The sequence below is a fragment of the Peromyscus leucopus genome, chromosome 3 (genome assembly GCF_004664715.2).
Source record: "Peromyscus leucopus breed LL Stock chromosome 3, UCI_PerLeu_2.1, whole genome shotgun sequence".
Classification (NCBI taxonomy): Eukaryota; Metazoa; Chordata; class Mammalia; order Rodentia; family Cricetidae; genus Peromyscus; species Peromyscus leucopus.
The window spans coordinates 88,296,770-88,314,741 of record NC_051065.1 but is presented as its reverse complement, the minus strand read 5'-3'; the positions used below and the strand labels follow the sequence as shown (position 1 = coordinate 88,314,741).

General features: G+C 45.3%; 1 protein-coding gene across 1 annotated transcript in view; it reads right to left on the bottom strand.

Annotated features, from left to right (window-relative positions):
• The window catches only part of Polr1a (RNA polymerase I subunit A), a 62,826-nt gene that overhangs the window by 26,131 nt on the left and 18,723 nt on the right, over nucleotides 1-17,972 (bottom strand). Inside the window, 3 exon segments of the mRNA XM_028860523.2 lie at nucleotides 4,992-5,183; nucleotides 11,996-12,250; nucleotides 16,395-16,625. Of these exon segments, the coding sequence (XP_028716356.1) occupies nucleotides 4,992-5,183; nucleotides 11,996-12,250; nucleotides 16,395-16,625 (678 nt within the window).

The following is a 17,972-nucleotide window of genomic DNA, read 5'->3' as shown; positions in this document are numbered from 1 at the left end:
CCCATGACTAAACATCTCCCAAAGGCCCCATTCTGCAATACTATCCCTGTGGTTGAGGGCAGGAGGAGGATTATAACAGGAACCTTGGGAAAATAAATATTCAGACAAAAGCGTGTTCTGATTTAACTCTGACAGGACTATTTACTGTAAATACATTCCAGGTCTACACTCTGAACAAAGTAAATGCCTTAGAGAACAGATGTCACACTGATAAGGAAGACCAATAAGCCCATAACCTGATGCCAATCAGCTTTTATAGTGCTAAATGCCAAGTAAACAGATGTAACTAGAACTAATTTTAGTACTGAAAGGCCAGGGTCTTTCCCGAGTCATCCAGAAAGGTTATCACTTGGCAAACGTCGCTGGCAGAAGGCCAGGAGAGGCACTTTCTCCAGCAGGTGTTCTACAGAGGGAGGCAGGTGTCTCTGGGGACAACAATGGACCAGCTTAGGAGGGTTGTCAAGCACATTCCCACAGAGGGAGCAGGCTGGGGGGCCAACAGGCAGGTGTTGCAGGCAAGGGGTTGGAGAGGCTCAGTGGTTGAGAGCACTGACTGCTCTTAAAGGGGACCTGGGTTTAATTTCTAGCACCTACATGGCAGCTAACTGCCTGTAACTCTAGTCCCTGGGGATCTGATGTCCTCTTCTGGCCTCTGTAAGCACTGCATACATGGGGTGCACAGATACACATGCAAGCAAAATACCTGTGCATGTAAAAGTAAAAGAAATAAAAATATGTAAGAAATAAAAATAAAGAAAGCAGATAACACTGTTTCTGCAGCAGAAGATGATCAGAAGGCTCACTCTCCTCACACCTCAGCTCTATAGGCTGGTATAATGAGGGGGGTGGGGTAAGGGGTGAGGACAGGAGGTGAGGCTTCCCTGGGCTGCTTACCACAAGCTGCACGTTAACCCAAACAACATATGGCTAGTGGGGGACTGCCAGGCTGGACAGTCAAGACTGGAATTTGGTGTAAAGTAACAGACATAGTCAACCACTCACACACAGAGAACTATGGCCTGCTATCTCACCTACAACGGAGAGAACATCTGTCGATGAAGAAAACACCACGGACTAAGAACTAGGAATACAAATTAACAACCTGGTAAAGAAGCACCTGTGCAAAATCATTAACATACCCAATCAAAGTCTTCATGCTCCTGTCTAAACTCGGGCAGGACAAGGACCCCTTCTCTTGCCATTTCCACTCAACACTGTATTAGAGGTTCTTGCTGGGATAGTCAGGTAAGAAAAGAAACAAAATGCACTCAGATGGAGAGGCAAGTGCAAAACCACGGTGTATAAAGGATGTTCTTCAGCATTCTACCAACGTTATCATCATCAGAGCTAGGATACGACTCTCAGTGACGCTGAAGGGGATCAATCTACAGGAGCAATAATGCCACTATGTGGTTTTGGTAACAAACAGTCTGAAAATTAACAACAAAATCCACATACAAAGCACCAAAATGAATCAAGTACTTCAGGAATAAATTTAACTAAAGAAGGACCAGCAAGATGCCTCAGCAGGTAAGGATGCCTGCCGCTGAACACAAGCTTGATCTCCAGACTCACATGGTAGAGAACTGACTCCTGCAAGCTGTCCTCTGGCCCTGACACACATGCACACACATGCAAAAACTCCTAAAAACAGAAGAAAAAAAGAAAGAAAAAAAAATTTAACCATACAAGGGCAAATGGCTCAAGAGTTAAGAGCACTTGCAGGTCTTGCAGAGGACCCAGGTTCAGTTCCTAGCACTCCAATCAGGCAGCTCTCAAGCGCCTATGATCCAGTTCCAGGGGATCTGATGCCCTCTTCTCGTCTCCATGGGTGGCTGAATGCATGTGCTGCACGTACAGTCAAAGCAGGCACACAAGTACGTACAGAACAAACGCTTATACAACAAAAATGACAGCACACAGCTGGGAGAAGTGAGAAGGGCTAGTTGACCTTCAGTTCATGGAAATGGAAAGAATCTCAGCCAGAGCAATCTCGGAACAGAAGAGCAGAGCTGGGAGACTCTCATTCTGATTCTAAACCTCACTAACAAAGCTTAGATACCATGGCGGCGTGACAACGGCATTAGGATAGGCACACCAACAAATGGAATATAAATGAGTCCAGAAAGAAAGATCTGCAAACAATTGCTGTTACATCTAGTGTTGAGGACAGTCAATGAGAAAGATCAATACTGTCAGCAACTGGTGCTGAGAAAAACACATATATACATATCCAAGAATGGATTTTGAACCTCATCTTACACCACAAACAAAAGTTAACTCAAAATGGCTCCAAGACCTAAATGCCTAACCAATAAAATGGCTAGCTGTGACAGTACAAACAGCTGTGACAATACAAAATCAGCTGAAACTTATCTAAATTTAAAACTTTTGTCTGTCAAATGACAAGAAAATGGAAAAATATTCCCTATAACTAGAGATAATATTTATAAATCACATACATGATGTAATGCTAATGGCCAGAATATATCAAGAATTCTTACAACTCAATAAAAAGACAAACATCATAGTAAATGGGCAAATAACTTGAACAGACATTTGTCTAAAAGACAGTGAACCCACCTACATTGCTGGTAGAAATATAAACTATGTCAACTTTGAAAAAACAGCTTGAATGTTCCTCAAAAACTTAACCACAGAATTACCACATGATTCTATGACTATAGTACACACACAGAGTCACTGTATGATTCTTAGTTATACATAAAAGAATGAAAACACGTGCTTACAAAGGGGATGGAGCAGAAGAGCTCACTGCAGCTTTACCTGCAGTACCCAAGGAGTGGAAACATCCCTAATTACCTGTTTTCAATTGAAAACGAATAAACAAAATGTAGTGTCTCCATGACAGAATGTTCTTCAGCCAAAAAACAGAGTAAGCCTTCAGAACATTATAGTAAATCAAAGAAGCGTGTCACAAAAGTCTTATTGTATGAGATGAAATGCACAAAGTAGGCAAAATCATAGACTCGTAGTGAGGGGAGGAAAGAAGTGGGATTGATCACTAATGATCACTAATAGACAATTGTAACTAATAGATAACTATAACACTAACAGAAATAGAATTTATTTGTGGGTGACAGCAATATTCTGGAATTGACTCTTAAAAGTTGTCCTCTTGCCGGGCGGTGGTGGCGCACCCCTTTAATCCCAGCACTCGGGAGGCAGAGGCAGGCGGATCTCTGTGAGTTCGAGGCCAGCCTGGTCTCCAAAGTGAGTTCCAGGAAAGGCGCAAAGCTACACAGAAAAACCCTGTCTCGAAAAACCAAAAAAAAAAAAAAAGTTGTCCTTTGACTTCCACATAGGTGCCACAACACTTTCTACTTGCGCGCGCGCGCACGCGCACACACACACACACACACACACACACACACACACACACACACAAATAATAAAGTAAAAAATTTAATTATGATTTGTGATGGTGAATCTTCATTGTTAACTTGATGGGATTTAGAATCACCATGGAAACACAACTCTGGGTATGTCTGAGTAACTGAAGAGATCCATCCCTGAATGTGGGAGGCACCACCCCATTGGTGAGCTGAGCACCAGTATTCATCTCTCCATGCTTCTTGACTGTGCATGCAATTTGAGAGCTGCCTCAAGCTCCGGCCACCAACCTTTCTTGCCATGTCAAATATTTTGTCACAGCAATGAGAAAAGGAACAGCCATTCTAGACAAAATATTAGCAAGCCAAGTTCAACGGCTACACCAACTGAGATATGAACTATTCTTTCAAAAGCTCTGTGTTGAAGGCTTTGCCCCCAGCTGGTGGGGCTACTGAGAGGTGGCTGGATCTGGAGAGTGCTAACTCCCTCAGTGGGCTAACCATTCGTGAGCTTACTGAGCCTGCTACTATAGGAGGAGGCGTGTGTCCTGGAGCATGGCCCTGATGGGCCTCTCTTCCATGCTTCTTCTTGGTGCCTTTCCTGTCTCCTGTCCCTCTGCTCTACCACAGGCTCCTGCCTTAACACTCTGATTTACCACACAAAGGTCTGGAAGCAACAGAGTCAAGTGGCCCAAAGTGAAAGCTCTGAAAATCTGAGCTACAGTAAACTCTTCCTCACATAAAGTGTTTTGTTATAGCGAGAAAATGGATACATAATCATTCATAAAATAATCCCGGGGTTTAAACCTTTTACAGACTAAGCTGGATGGTGGTGGCATACGCCTTTACTCCCAGCACTTGGGAGGCTGAGGCACGTGGATTTCTGAGCTTGAGGCCAGCCTAGTCTACAGAGTAAGTTCTAGGACAGCCAGGGCTATACAGAGAAATTCTGTCTTGGAAACAACACCTCCCTACCCCCTAAAAAAAACCCCTACTTTCACAGACTTAAAGAATTACAAAGCAGGAGAAGGCTGAAGAGACAAATTCAAACCCACTTTTTACCGATCAAGAGCCAAGACTCTAGAAGTTGATCCTTGACGCAGAACTTGGAGGCCCAGGCAACAGTAGAAGAATATACTGTACTGTGTTTCTTCATTTGATTTCCATGTATACTATTACATGGTTACTCTGGCATTAAAAATCCTGGGTTTGAATTCCAGTTCTGCCTCTAATAACCTTGAACATGGTATTTAACATTAAGTCTCAGCATTATCATCTGCTAAAGAGAGAAGGTCGGATTTAAGCACAAAAAAATCAAGTGTCAATGAACTCAGCAAAGTCTTTGGATTTCTCAATGAACCTTACTATTAGAACTGTAACACCATTGGCATTAGCACTGCATTTGGATTAGAGGACACCAAGTTTACGATAAAATCAATAAACAGGAACCATGCACCTGTTCTTAGTAGAATCACCTTTGAGCTTTCCCAGACCTGGGGCCCCACACAAAGGGAAAGTCAGACTATTAATAACTAGAGATTTTTCTGTCTCAGGTCTGGCATCTCTTGGAATTGAAACTGTTATATGAGTGGCTTATTTTCTTTTAAAATATACACTGGCTGCTATTCTCCCAATTACCTGCTTTCCTGTCCACAGCGGGAAAGGCTTCAGGATGGCAGGAGGAAAGAGCTTCACACGCCCCACTTTGTCTGTGAGCCCTCGGTACACCAGTTCCATGTACTGTTCCCGGCTGAAAAAGCATCCCCGAATGGTCATGTTTGCACCCGAAACCATGTGATCTTGAATCAGTCCTGCCAAAGGCTGGCCATCCTGCAAATCAAAACAACAAAACAAAACAAAAACAAATTTCAAGTCAAACTCTTCAATTTCTAATCATCTGCTTGGAAGCCATTTTTATCAAGAGCTTTTGTATAAAGCCCAGACTATCCACTCCATGCTTTTAGAAACAGACTGCATCACAAATCACATGACCAGTAGTTACTACTGTCCTCAACTTTTGTCAACTGCCTATGTCTTGTGGCAAAAGTATTTCAAAGTTATTTCCACAAGCCTTCCTTATTTAACACCATCTGGTTCTAGTTAGTAGATTTTTGGCATTTATTTATATGTTTGGCCTGGCTGTTGTCAGCCGTGTTCTTGTTTTTGGTAGTTTGGTTTTATGCTTCCGTGTTTTTCACACATTTCTGGCCTTGTTCTTCTGCTGTAAATCAGTCATCCATTTAACAAATATTTATTGAGAGCCCATTGTTTGCCTAGGCATTAGGCAGATCACCAGCCTGTTTCAGGAAAAGCTAGAGAGTAAACAAATGCTGAGATGAATACACGACCACAAAGTGTTTTAAATGTCACAGAAGAAACGCACAGAATGAGCCATCACACAGACTGGGGAGGGGGCCAGACTCCGTCTCTCAGAGAGCAGCAGTGCAGCGAGCCGTAGGGATGCCTTGGGGTCAGCCAGGAGCAATTTAAGAGTTCAAGGTTCTTTTGTTTAAGTGTTTTTGAGACAGGGTCTGACTATGTACCACTGGCTGTCCTAGAACTTATTACATAGACCAGGCTGGCCTTGAATTCACAGAGATCTGCCTGCTTCTGCCTCCCTGAGCACTGTGACTTAAGGTGTGTACCACCACCACCCTGGGCTCAGGGTTCCTGAGGGTCTTGATGTATTTGACTATATTGAGGAAGAATATCCTTTATTAATGTGTCTTCAGAATATAGCATGTGGTTCAGTGTAAGTACTCATGAAGGTATTACCTACCTAAGGCCAAAACATGGGAATTTATTAAAACCCCAGGTCCAGTGGGCACATTAATTTCATTTTACATTTTCCCAGTCTTTATAATGCCCAGTCTTCTGGACCTTTTCTGTCAGGTCTGTATTCATGGCAACACAGGCAAATGGAAGTAAAAATTGCTACATTCCTTGACATTCCTGAAAACTTTTCAATGTATACAGTAATCTGAGAAAAAATTGGCACTAGAGCTCATCATCTGACTGTCATATTACAGCCATGTTTGACAACCAAGGGCTCAGGACCTCACGACACAGCTGCTGGAGGAGCCGGAATGTGAACACAGGTACTAATTCAGAGACTAAGAGGATTCTTGTCAAATGGTCTCAACACCGTGACGACGGGGCTATGAAAACTTACATGGAGTTATTAGAGATGGGCTACAAAAGGTGCCATACATGTAAGGCAGGAGCAGATGGAGCGTGCAGCCTTTTTTATGAGTTACTAACATAAATAAAAAGTTCTCTTCCCTAGTGACAGTGAGTAAATCAACGGCACTCCAGAGCAGGCCCCATGCCCAGGAGTAGTTGGCCAATACAAAACAGACTCCATGTACTTTTTTGTTGCTTTTTTTTTTTTTTGGTTTTTCGAGACAGGATTTCTCTGTGTAGCCCTGGCTGTCCTGGAACTCACTCTGTAGCCCAGCTGGCCTCGAACTCACAGAGATCCACCTGGCTCTGCCTCCTGAGTGCTGGGATTAAAGGCATGTGCCACCACTGCCCATGTTGCTGTTTTTTAAAAAAGAACATGATGAAAAAATATAGTATGAAAAAATTTAAATAAAACGTTAAATTAAAAAAAATCTTCGCCGGGCGGTGGTGGCACACCCCTTTAATCCCAGCACTCGGGAGGCAGAGCCAGGTGGATCTCTGTGAGTTCAAGGCCAGCCTGGGCTACCAAGTGAGCTCCAGGAAAGGCGCAAAGCTATGCAGAGAAACCCTGTCTCGAAAAACAAAAAAAAAAAAAATAATAATAAAATCTTCTTAATCCATATCTTAATCTAAAAATGATCTTGTTTTTCTTGGAGAGAAATCCAAGCCAGGACAATGCACAGTTTTATGCCAGTCTTTGGGGGCAGATACTACAGAATTTGCATTCTTGGAGAATGCAATAACAAGTTATAAGACATACCTGGTGCCTTATCTCTTTTCTCTACCCAGATTTTTCCAGGACTAGAAAATTCCTTAAAGAGCTAACCTGCTTTCAATGTATTAATCATGGATTCTAGGGGAAAATGCTGACTAATTTGATTATTAAGGGCCGACTTATAATTTTGAATTTCCTAAAAAACTTTTTAGGGTTGGAAAGAACAATTCTGAATTAAAACCCCAGAAAATTGTCAGTTCTGCTACTACTGTTTAACATCCCAGCAAGATGACATTAAAATTACTATCTTTGGTCAGTATGCTAAGAGAATGGTGTTTTACATCTTGAATCTTCTAGTTAAGGAGAAGTCAGGACACTACATCTTAAGTTTTGTCCAGAACTTTCCACAAAGCTTTGGCCCTTAGTGAACACAGGAAACAGAAGTGGAATATTGTTCAAACAGATAAATGAAAAATTCAGTTGTTTTTTTTTTTTTTTTTTTTTTTTTTTTGAGACAGGGTTTCTCTGTGTAGCTTTGCGCTTTCCTGAACTCGCTTTGGAGACCAGGCTGCCTCGAACTCACAGAGATCGCTGTCTGCTCCGAGTGTGGATTAAAGGGTGTGCACACGGTTTTTTTAAATGGTTTTTTTTTTTTTTTCAGTTGTTTTTTTTTTTTTTGTTTTTCGAGACAGGTTTCTGCGTAGCTTTGCGCCTTTCCTGGAGCTCATTTGGTAGCCAGGCTGGCTCGATCACGGAGATCCGCTGGCTCTGCTTCCCGAGTGCTGGGATTAAAGGCGTGCGCCACCACCGCCAGTTGTTTTCTTTATAACAAAGTTCTATTCATCTCAGCTTGTAATGAAGAAGACAACACAAACTACTCAGCACACAGCACAGCCAATAGTGAAGGGACTCTAACTTAGCACTACAGTCAGGCAAAGAAGAAGGCGCAGAAGAGAGGAAGCAACGAACAGAGAGAAACATAAACAAAAGGAAGGAAAATGACCAAACACCTGGTCTATGAGGGCCTGGGCCCAAGGAAGAAAAATGACCAAAAGAGAGAAAAAGAAAGAAAACAGTCCTAAAGCAATGGCCTTTCTGTGTAGCTAATGCAACCTTGACTTATTACTCTGCAAGCAAAGATGCTGTATTTTTACAACCATAAATAAAATGAGGATTGCTCTCTTGGTATTTAAACTAAAGACTAAGTAAAATTAACAAAATCTTAACTTTTGACAAAACAAACTGATTGAAGGTGAAGTGAACTTGGAGGCCATCTCCAAGGTTTCTTTAATTCAAGGGCTGAGTGCAGGAAGATAAGGCTCAAACTAGTTGCTAAGGCATGCACATAATGTACTTCCTTCTGAGCCAACCTGGAGTCTGCCTAGGGGCCTAGCAACAGGCACCTTCAGAGGTCCCAATTGTGCCCAATCAATGAGAGGCTACCACGCAAAGTCAACGGATCAGGTGCTGTCAGAGGTCATGATTGTGCCTAGCCAATGAGGGGTAACCATACAATGTCACTGGATTGGGACAGAGCTTGGGTGCTGGGAGGAGGGTATATAAGGCTCTCTCTCCCCGTTGCTGAATAAACGAGTCTGCTGTTTGCCTTTCACCTGACTCCTGTGTTGGTGTCTGTGTTGTTGACGCTGTGCCTTTTCACCCCCTCGTCCATCTGTGGGAGCCATTAGGACAAAGCCACAGCCGGGGACACAGCTCAGTGGCGGAACATTTGAGTAGCATGAGCAGGGCCCTAGGTTTGGTTCCTGGTATTAAAAACAATTTTAAAAAATAATTATTTGGGTTTTGCTTATCTCCCTCAAGCATAAGCCTAACCTAAAACCCAAGGCACGGGGGCATACCTCAAATAAGCCGGTCCTTTTCAGGGCACATCATAAAAATGAAGCCCCCAGCTGGACTTGCATATGGACATGCAAGTTCGTTAGTCTGAAGACTTCAGGGTGCCCCAACTCCCCATGTACACAATGACCACAGGTCACTGCCACCAACTCACTTGTGCTCCTTGGTAGTGTCCCCTTTGATGAAATGGGGCTCAAACAGTCCCTGGTGTCATGTTCTGCTCTAAGTCCCCACCTAGGCCCAAGCCAGCCCTAGACATCAAGTGAAGCTAAGGACTCAGAGGTTTGAGTCTTGGCCTCATCACTGGCTGGCAACTATTCTCTTGGTGTTTCTTCACCTGAAAATGCACTTATTTCTAAGGCCACTGTGAAGACTACATACGAAAATGTTTGTAAACTGCTGACAGTGTGCTTGAGGCCTAGGTCCTGGTTGGCTTCATATCAGTACCACTCCAACAGCTACTACTGCTGTTAATATTACTATTTTCACTACTGTTATTACATGAAAAGGTAAAGAGCAAATTTTCACATTAGTGAATTATCTTTTCTAATTTCTGAGTGGTCTAGCGGGCTCAGAATTTCTTCCAATATTTAGACTTTCTGCTAATCAACAGCCTACTAATGTGGGCGGAAAAAGCCAAGTTAGGCACAAACTGGCACCAGGTAAGCCACAGTGACCCCTTAGGGTGACAGACTGCTGATGGGGGAGAAGATCTAAGGGGCAGACAGTGCTGGGCAGCTTCTAGCATTCCGAGTCCATGCTTTCCCTCTCTGTAGCAGAGCCAACATCACAGTTCCTGGGAACTCCTGGTCCTCTGACTTCAGTGGCCTCAGGCATTTCCTCGAGTGTAAAGTGTAGACATTAGCAGTACTTTCCTCTGAGGATTGGGAGCAGTGGGAAGTAAGAAGCCTCCACAGTGAGTGTATAGCATGGAATACACACTTGGTAAATGGCACCTGTGGTTTCCATCGCTATTTCTAGTCTCCAGATTCCACCACATTCCAAACGAATGCTATACATCATTGCCAAGAGACTCCGTACACTCTGAAAAGGCCTCAGTACTTTGAGCAGGTGGAAAGGATGAAGTGGAGCCTGGAATATACTCAGCCCTTTCTCCTCAGTCTGGCTTTCTTTGCTCTGTTCTTCCCATAAGCATCCACTAACTCGAGACCCCTGACACGTGAGTGAACACATCACATGAGTGAACACATCAGCTAGCCAGGGGCAACAGGAGAACATTATGTCCTTCCCCTACGTCCACTTGGACAGTTCTGACCACATGAGGTTGCCTATGAGGAATAACCTTAGAGGAAAATGGAAGGAATTCAAATAGATGCCTTCATGAGTTGTTGGGGAATCTCATCTGGTCGCCTGGATTAAGCTGCCTCTTAAAACAGGCTCATAGATGGGGAAGTGAAGTCAATACAGTGGGAAAGAGAGGGAAGAAGGAGGAAAGAGAACACTAGGGAGATATGAAAAAGCCATCAGGAATCACACTACTTTCTGTTCATCTAAAACTACATGGGATACATTTGAGTGTATGTGCATGCATACACACTTATAACTTGAATGAAGTTATCCTACTTGGGCTAACAATGCTCCCCCATGAGCCATAGACTATTTAGCAAAAACCAGGCATGAAAAACTCCCTTTTGAGTTGTTGGTCAGGGGAGTCCAAAAGACGGCCCCTCAAATATAAGCTACTGCTGCTGTCCCTGACTGCCTCCCAGAGGTTGAAGTCAAGTCCCTATTGCTGAGACATCATGTACTTCAGCCACAGGGCTTAGAGGATCTAAGCAAGAGCTGACCCGAAAGCTTCCTTCCTGAGTACTAGTTTTCACAGGAGGTGCTTTGCAAGCTGCCAAGGAAGGGAAGTAACCAATAGCCCTGCCCAGCTTTGATGCCTATGAATCACAAGAATGACCAGCGCAGCAAGGAGCCTGTGAAGGTGCAGTAGCGGCACGCATGTCTAAACAGTCACTCACAGCCGTCGCACTGGACTTACAGCTCGCCAAGAGAAAGGAAGTTATGCCTGGTACGAGAGACTCAGCCAGCTACCTGGGGCTGGTGAGGTCATAGGAGCAACTACTCCTGACACTTTACTAAATTACCCGATTCCTAACTGTATTCTAAATACTTACCCACATACCCTCTCACCCTCATCAAAGAAAACTACAACTGGTCAAAATGAAGAGAACAGTTAACCTAGCAGCTAGCCCCAACTGATAGATCTATAACTACACCTGTGTGTGTTGTAGGTGTGCTTGTATAGCTGTACAATCTATAACACAATTACTGTACCTAGGCACAGGGAACATGACGGAAGAGAGGACGGGAAAGTGAGAGCGGAGGACCAGAAGTCTGCTGTGAGACTGTGCCTCCTAGAAATGACAGGCTTTAACCATGATGTCTCAACAATATGGTTGCCTAAACAAGACCCGAACAATACCAGTACACATGCTCACATGGAAGGGGAAAATCTCACAGGGCCCCAACCCTAGACAAAGACAGTGAACTAAAGAATGCTAGGACAAACAGTTTACCCCAGGAATAAGCCCCTTAAGTGGTTATCCAATACCAAATGGTACACCCTAAAATCACTTAAATATAACCTGTTCAGTTCAGTTCATTTCACATATAGTTTCATATTTTTCCTTTTTTTTATACACACACTAGGATGGCTGCCCCGGGTTTTCTCCTAATATTTCAAGCCACCAGAAGACAAAATGTCTCCTTAATTTTAAGCACTAAGAGCTGAAAAACACACCGTGAAGAACCTAGGACCTCCTGCTCCACACACTCCTGTCCTGGAGCTGCCCACCAGCCAAGTCCCAGGCTTACCACACCAAGGCATGCTGGTGATGACTTACCCCAAGGTCAGACTTACCTTGGGAACAAGATACTGCTGATCAGTGCAGGCCAGGACATAGGCTTCAGCTCGGCCCAACTCACTCTGGGGGAAGTGGGCGTTCATCTCATCTCCATCAAAGTCAGCATTGTAGGCTTTGCAGTTGGCATAGTGAAGACGTAGGACCTTTTCTTCAGGCAGGATGTGGGCACGGTGGGCCTGGATGGAGGGCCTGTGCAGGGTAGGCTGTCGGTTCAGAAGGAGAATGTCCCCATTCCTCACATGCCGGCACACCTGGGGCACAGAAGGAAGAAGAGCAGATGAGTGTGGTGGGAACTTGGACCATCATATCACCGACCCCTCCAAGGGCTTACCACGTTTCGCTTGGGAGCTCTGTATGCCTCGTGTTCTAGTCAACTAAATGAAAGGAATTTTTGATCTAGAGAAAAGCTCTAGAAACTCTGAGGAATTCTTGCCAGGCCCTCTGCTCTTGGCCTTTCATAGCTTAGATCCCACTTCTAGGCTCAGAAGTGTAAGAAGAATGCATGGCCGGCCACAAGTCTGCGCAGCAAACATCACCTTCCAGAATGCACAGCCATGCAGAGCCCTAGGCTCTTCTCTGAGAGGTAACAAAGAAACAGATAAATTCCTCAAGACTGCATGCTTCCATGGATTTCAAAGAACTTGGCAGGCTTCTCAAATCCCCCCAAGGTCACACATGAATCACACAGTTTGGCAGCAATTAGCTCAGCTTCTCACAGAACATCCACGACTGGATGACAAGGCTTGTGAGCCTCAGTTCAGTGACTCCTGAAAACATTCTGTACTTCAAATATTCAAAACAAGTGTAAAAACTAAAAACTGTCATAATCTTTGGGGAAAACATTCTGAAAATACTCCTTAAAACATTCAAAACGTTTCCTTTCAGCCTTTCAGGAGGGAAAAAGCATCAAGGTAAGCAAAAAGAATGTTATGTTTATGCAGCCTTGTTTTCAGTAGGAAAAAAGCAGAAATACCCCAACTGCCCCACAGAAGCGGCAGTGAATCCCAGTGTAGGCACATTAGAGAATGCTATGTAGTGGTAACAGACACTAAATTAAATGCACACTAGTCTGAGTGTGATGATGAAAGAAGTATTAACACAAAGAAAACAAAAAAGTAAGACCCCAGCAGCAGGTAAGGAGAGAGGATGCAATGTCTGGAAATCAAGCAACTGCGTCTGGGGCAGCTGCCTGTGGGAAAAGGTGTGCAGGTCCTCAGGGCCAGGCCTCGGGCGTGGACTCAAAAGGAAGGGTGGTAGGCACACAGTAGTATCTTCACCACCACAGACCTTGGTATTGCTCATATTAGAATACATATTACTTCTGCAAATGTAGTTTCTTGTAAACAGGTCTTGTGTTGTCAAGTTGACCTCAAACTTATGTCCTCCTGCTCTGCTGCAGAGATGACTGGATAACAGCACTTTCATCCAGCCTGACAGCCTGACTTGATCCCAGACCACATGGTGGAAGGAGAGAACCAGCTCCTGACAGTGTCTTCTGATCACATACATGCCATGGCATACGTGTCCCTTACTTCCTCCCAATGAATAAAGTAATAAGAAAGCAGGAAAACCACACGAATGTTGGAGAAAACCAGAAGATCCAAACTCTAAAGAATAAAAAGCACAAGTAACTTTACCCTTCAAGACACACACCGATCACACTTTCCCCTTTCAAAGCCACTCTGTCATGCTCCTTTGACAGAACACCTCTCTCAAAGCCGACTTTACAAACCCAAAGGACACTTTTAAAATCAACTGCATAAAGATAAGGTGCCCCAGAGATATGACCTTGTAATCATCTCTCCTCCTCAGATCCCCTCTGGGTCGCACGCAGCAGTTAAGAGGCGGGAGGAAACAGGTCTAGTATCCTTCTGTTGCCCATATGTCTGAGGGCACACTGGGAAGCTGGCTAAAGCTGGGCTTCGGGCTGTGAAGAGATTTAGTTCTCCCCTCCTTCCCACAGTCCTTGTTGGTTCTGCTCAAGTTCCCTCAGAGGAACAGTCCTAAGAGCACAGTGTGTTTTCACTTCCCGAGGAATTCCAACCTTCCTATGCCCACACCCGAGTCCTCCCTGTGTTTCCAAGGAGACCTGAACTCTGAGGATTCCCATGAGCGTCTGCCCAAGGCACTGGCCGGCTCAGTGCGTCACACAGCCTGAGGTTTTCTTTCCTTAGCGTCTCAAGGGAAAAGTTGGCCAGATCTGTGGCCCAGGCCCAAAAAGCAGGCTGTGCCTAAGATCTGAGTCTAGTGAACCCAACATAAGCAAATTCACTGCAGCTGAGAAGAGATAGATGTAGGACAGTCTGCCAGACACTGGCCAAGCCAAACAGAAACCTGGACCACAGGGCATTACCCTTGCCAACCCAAACCAAGGCCTTTCCTTTCTCTTGTCACTAAATAAATACTGTGGTGAAAATTAGTGTGCCCCAGTGCCCGGGTCAGAGTTTGCAGAGGCAGGCATGGGGCCAGAGGCTGCTGAAGGTGGCTGCCAGGCAGAGAAACAAGCCTACGCACCCTGACCACTTCCTTCTTAACGAGGCCCAGGGGAAAGGACAGGGGTCACCTCCGTCACAGGGAAAATGACCTTTCTGAAACCCTTCCCCCACCTAAACTGAAACTTAATCCTTAGCCTCCTGCTGCGTCACCTCTCCTAGGTCTTCTGTCCTGTCCTGAGCTCTGTGTAGTGAATGCCCAAGTCTTTCAAAATGACAGACTAGAAGTGCATGAACACGTAGGTCAGAGTATCCTATATTTACATAACATTACTGACATTCTGATGTGAAACTTGACATCCCGAGTCCCAGGACCTATGGAAGGACCACTGTTCTTTCAAAGTCTTTTCCTGTCTTTGCACGGGAATGGGGAACTCAAACAGAGAGATGGGTGGGCAATGTGGCCAGAGCAAGAAGTAGAGAGAGGGGTGAGGGTGCACGCTATGTGCTGGGGAACACAGCAGGTACCTAACATGGTTTTCAGGAGTGGTAAATACTGTCTGCAGCCCGGCTCTTTCCGGTTTTGTAAATAAATATTTTCAGACACATATCATTTGTCTACACTTGCTTTACACTACGTAGTAAGAGCTGAGTAGTCAGAAGAGCCTGCAAAACTGATTAAGTTTGAGATATTTACTCTGATCCTAGGGAAGAGAGGGCTGGGCTGAGACTTGAAGGAACAGTAGGAATCAGCCACGGAGTCATAATGAGGGCCAAGAGTTCCAAGCATACGCAAAGCCTGAAAGGAGATGGAGCCGGCTGTAGGGAGCTTGAAACAGTTTGGGTTGAAAGGTGGACCAGCGGAAGAAGCAAAGACAGCCTTTGCTTTCAAAAGGCGGCCTTAGGAGCTCGGTAAGGACTGGAGCCCAGGCTGGAAGATAATCACCCGGGCCGCGCTCATTCACCCTCACTGCTGCTCCGGAATCTCTCACTGGCTTCACGTGAAGGGCCTAGCACACTGCGGCTGGCAGCCTCCCTCAATGGACTCCCGTCCCACCCTCTGCCTATCCTCACCTGAGCCCACAGAAGTACCCGGGCCACCTGAAGAAAGCGCTCCAGTGCCTCTACCTTATCCTTATACCCCAACAATGCCAGACCGCTTCTGACTGACTTTTCCGATGTCCCTGGCTACTTACTGCCTACTTCTCAGCACGAGGGCTCTGAACTCTGTCTCCCTCACTGTTCACTTCCTGGCTTACAGCACATATTTAATGGCAATCCCTGTCAGGGTCATGACCTTGCAAAGCCTGAGCACAGAGTGGGACCTCAGTACTAATGATCCCTCATTGCGTACCCCTCTTGGAACCTTTCTCCTCACTGTAACTGTTTAAGTGAACAGGAAGATTATTTTACATTTGCCTGGATTCATCAAAGTGAAACAAACCTTATTGCTTCTTGACTCCCTCACACAGCTCCTAGCAAAACCCTGACAATGTACTAACCTGACAAAGAACAAAACTGGTACCCTGACCTATCTATCGGTCTGAAGGGTGTCTCTGTCACCAACGCAAAACAGCATAGAGCAGAAATGAGCTCAAGTAGAACTGCTGTTCTAACGGAGGGCAGTTTGAAAATAAGGCAAGCCAGAGGACTGGCCTCCAGTGCTGTTGTCAGCCCCGAACATCAGTGGGGACCAGTGGCCACCATGTCAAGCCTAGAGTGTGTCTCTGTTCCTCCAAAGTTCCTTCTAGGCAGGGGGGAACTCCACTGGGCTTGTGTCCATTACTGCAGATAGCCAATCCCAGAGATGCTAATTCAGAGTGAGGGTGAGGTCAAATTCTCTCTCCCCTAGCTCCAGTGAAGCTGCTACTGATCCAAGTACCACCTTTGAGTAGCCCTTTTCAAAGGCAGCCTGCAGGACCCAGACAGGAACTACAGTCCTGACCAGAACTCATTTACTCACAATTTTCGTCCCCTGGGGCTTCAGAGCCCCTGTGGCTGGTGTCAGGAGCTGTTTGGCCACAGCCTCCCGCTGTGTAGCATCCACTGCGCTCAGGGCTGTACGACTGCCATCCTCATTGATGACCATGGAGGCTCCTGGGTGCACGTTGGGTCCATTGATGACTGCTTGTCTCAGTTCCTGCACGTTCCAAGGGGTAACTGGCTGAGGATAGGTCAGTTTTGTGGCAAATACCTAGAAACAAGGATTGCATGTCCAAATTCAGTATGGGCAGACAAAGGATCCAGGAATACAGAAGCTCACAAAATGAGTGTCTGATTTCCTCCCAAACTGTGGGGAGCTGTCTGCTTAGCCAAGGCCTTTCTGTAGGTAGAACAACATCTATCTCCTCTGTGGCACCATTTAGTTTTGTCTACTCCCTTAAGGGAACAGACTGGGCAATGTATGCGTTAGTTTTCTTAAATGCACACTGAAACTTCACCCCTTTCTCATGTGCCAACAAAGTCAGTGTCGCCAAAGGAGGGTATGGGCACTTGCTTGAGAGCCACTGCACCCCTCCACTTCTTAGCAGGTATCACTAACTGATCAGGGTACGCTGGCTGAGCCCAGGCATAGCACCAGTCAGTGGCATTTGAGAGGAAATGGATTTGTAACTCTGAGACTTAGAACATTAAGTGTTCTTTTGTCAACACTAGACCTGAAACCTGGTCTAAAATAAGTGAGTTTCTGAATCACTGATTTTTATTTATTTGATACTTCAACACACAAGCGCACCAAAGACTACAGAGCTCAGGAAGTTAACGCCCCAGGTCTTTGCGTAGGAGCAGTGTATAAGCTCCGCCATGATCCCACCTTTTACTCTGTGCTAATGGACTTGTTTACTGTTTGGGTACCACTTGGCCCAAGGCTTTAGGAGACACTGCTCTGGTGTGTGGCTCCCTGCCAGGCTTTAGCTCCTTCTCATTTCATCTCACCTCCTCGTTCCCACAACACCTCTGGTGTGCTGTGGGGGAGGGCAGGAGAGGAGAGCAGCAGTTATACTCACCCTGTTCTTCCTAGTTACCCTGTTTATAATAACCCCAGGCCCACATGACTCTGAGAACTGGGGTGGGTGGACAGCATTAGAGTCTCTCCTCAGGATACAAGCCATTAGTCAATAAACCCAGACGCAGAAAAAGAGGTCAGAATTCTGTGACAGTAGAAGGCAAGGCCTCACTAAAGGTCTCCTCCAAAGCCAAGGACACTCTAGACATTATGGTCAAAGCCAGGGTGGCTTCTACATTCTGTCTAGAGAAGAAAATGAACATGTCCTGGGCCTTTTCTTCCAGGGTTTCAAACTTGAGACTATTACAGCTGGCTTTCAGAATGCCTTTCTTTGGTATACAGTCCAGCTTCTGCATGTAAGGACCTGTGGTTCCAGGGAGGCAATAAACGCAGGGTAGAGCCTTCTCTAACTGTTCTTGACACATCAGGCTCTCGCCCAGGAAGCCACAGTGTGCTGAAGAATCAGAACACTTTAGCTCTGCGCATTACCAGCTTCCCCAAGAGAGGCAGGGTGGCGTGTAAGGAAATGAAACTCTG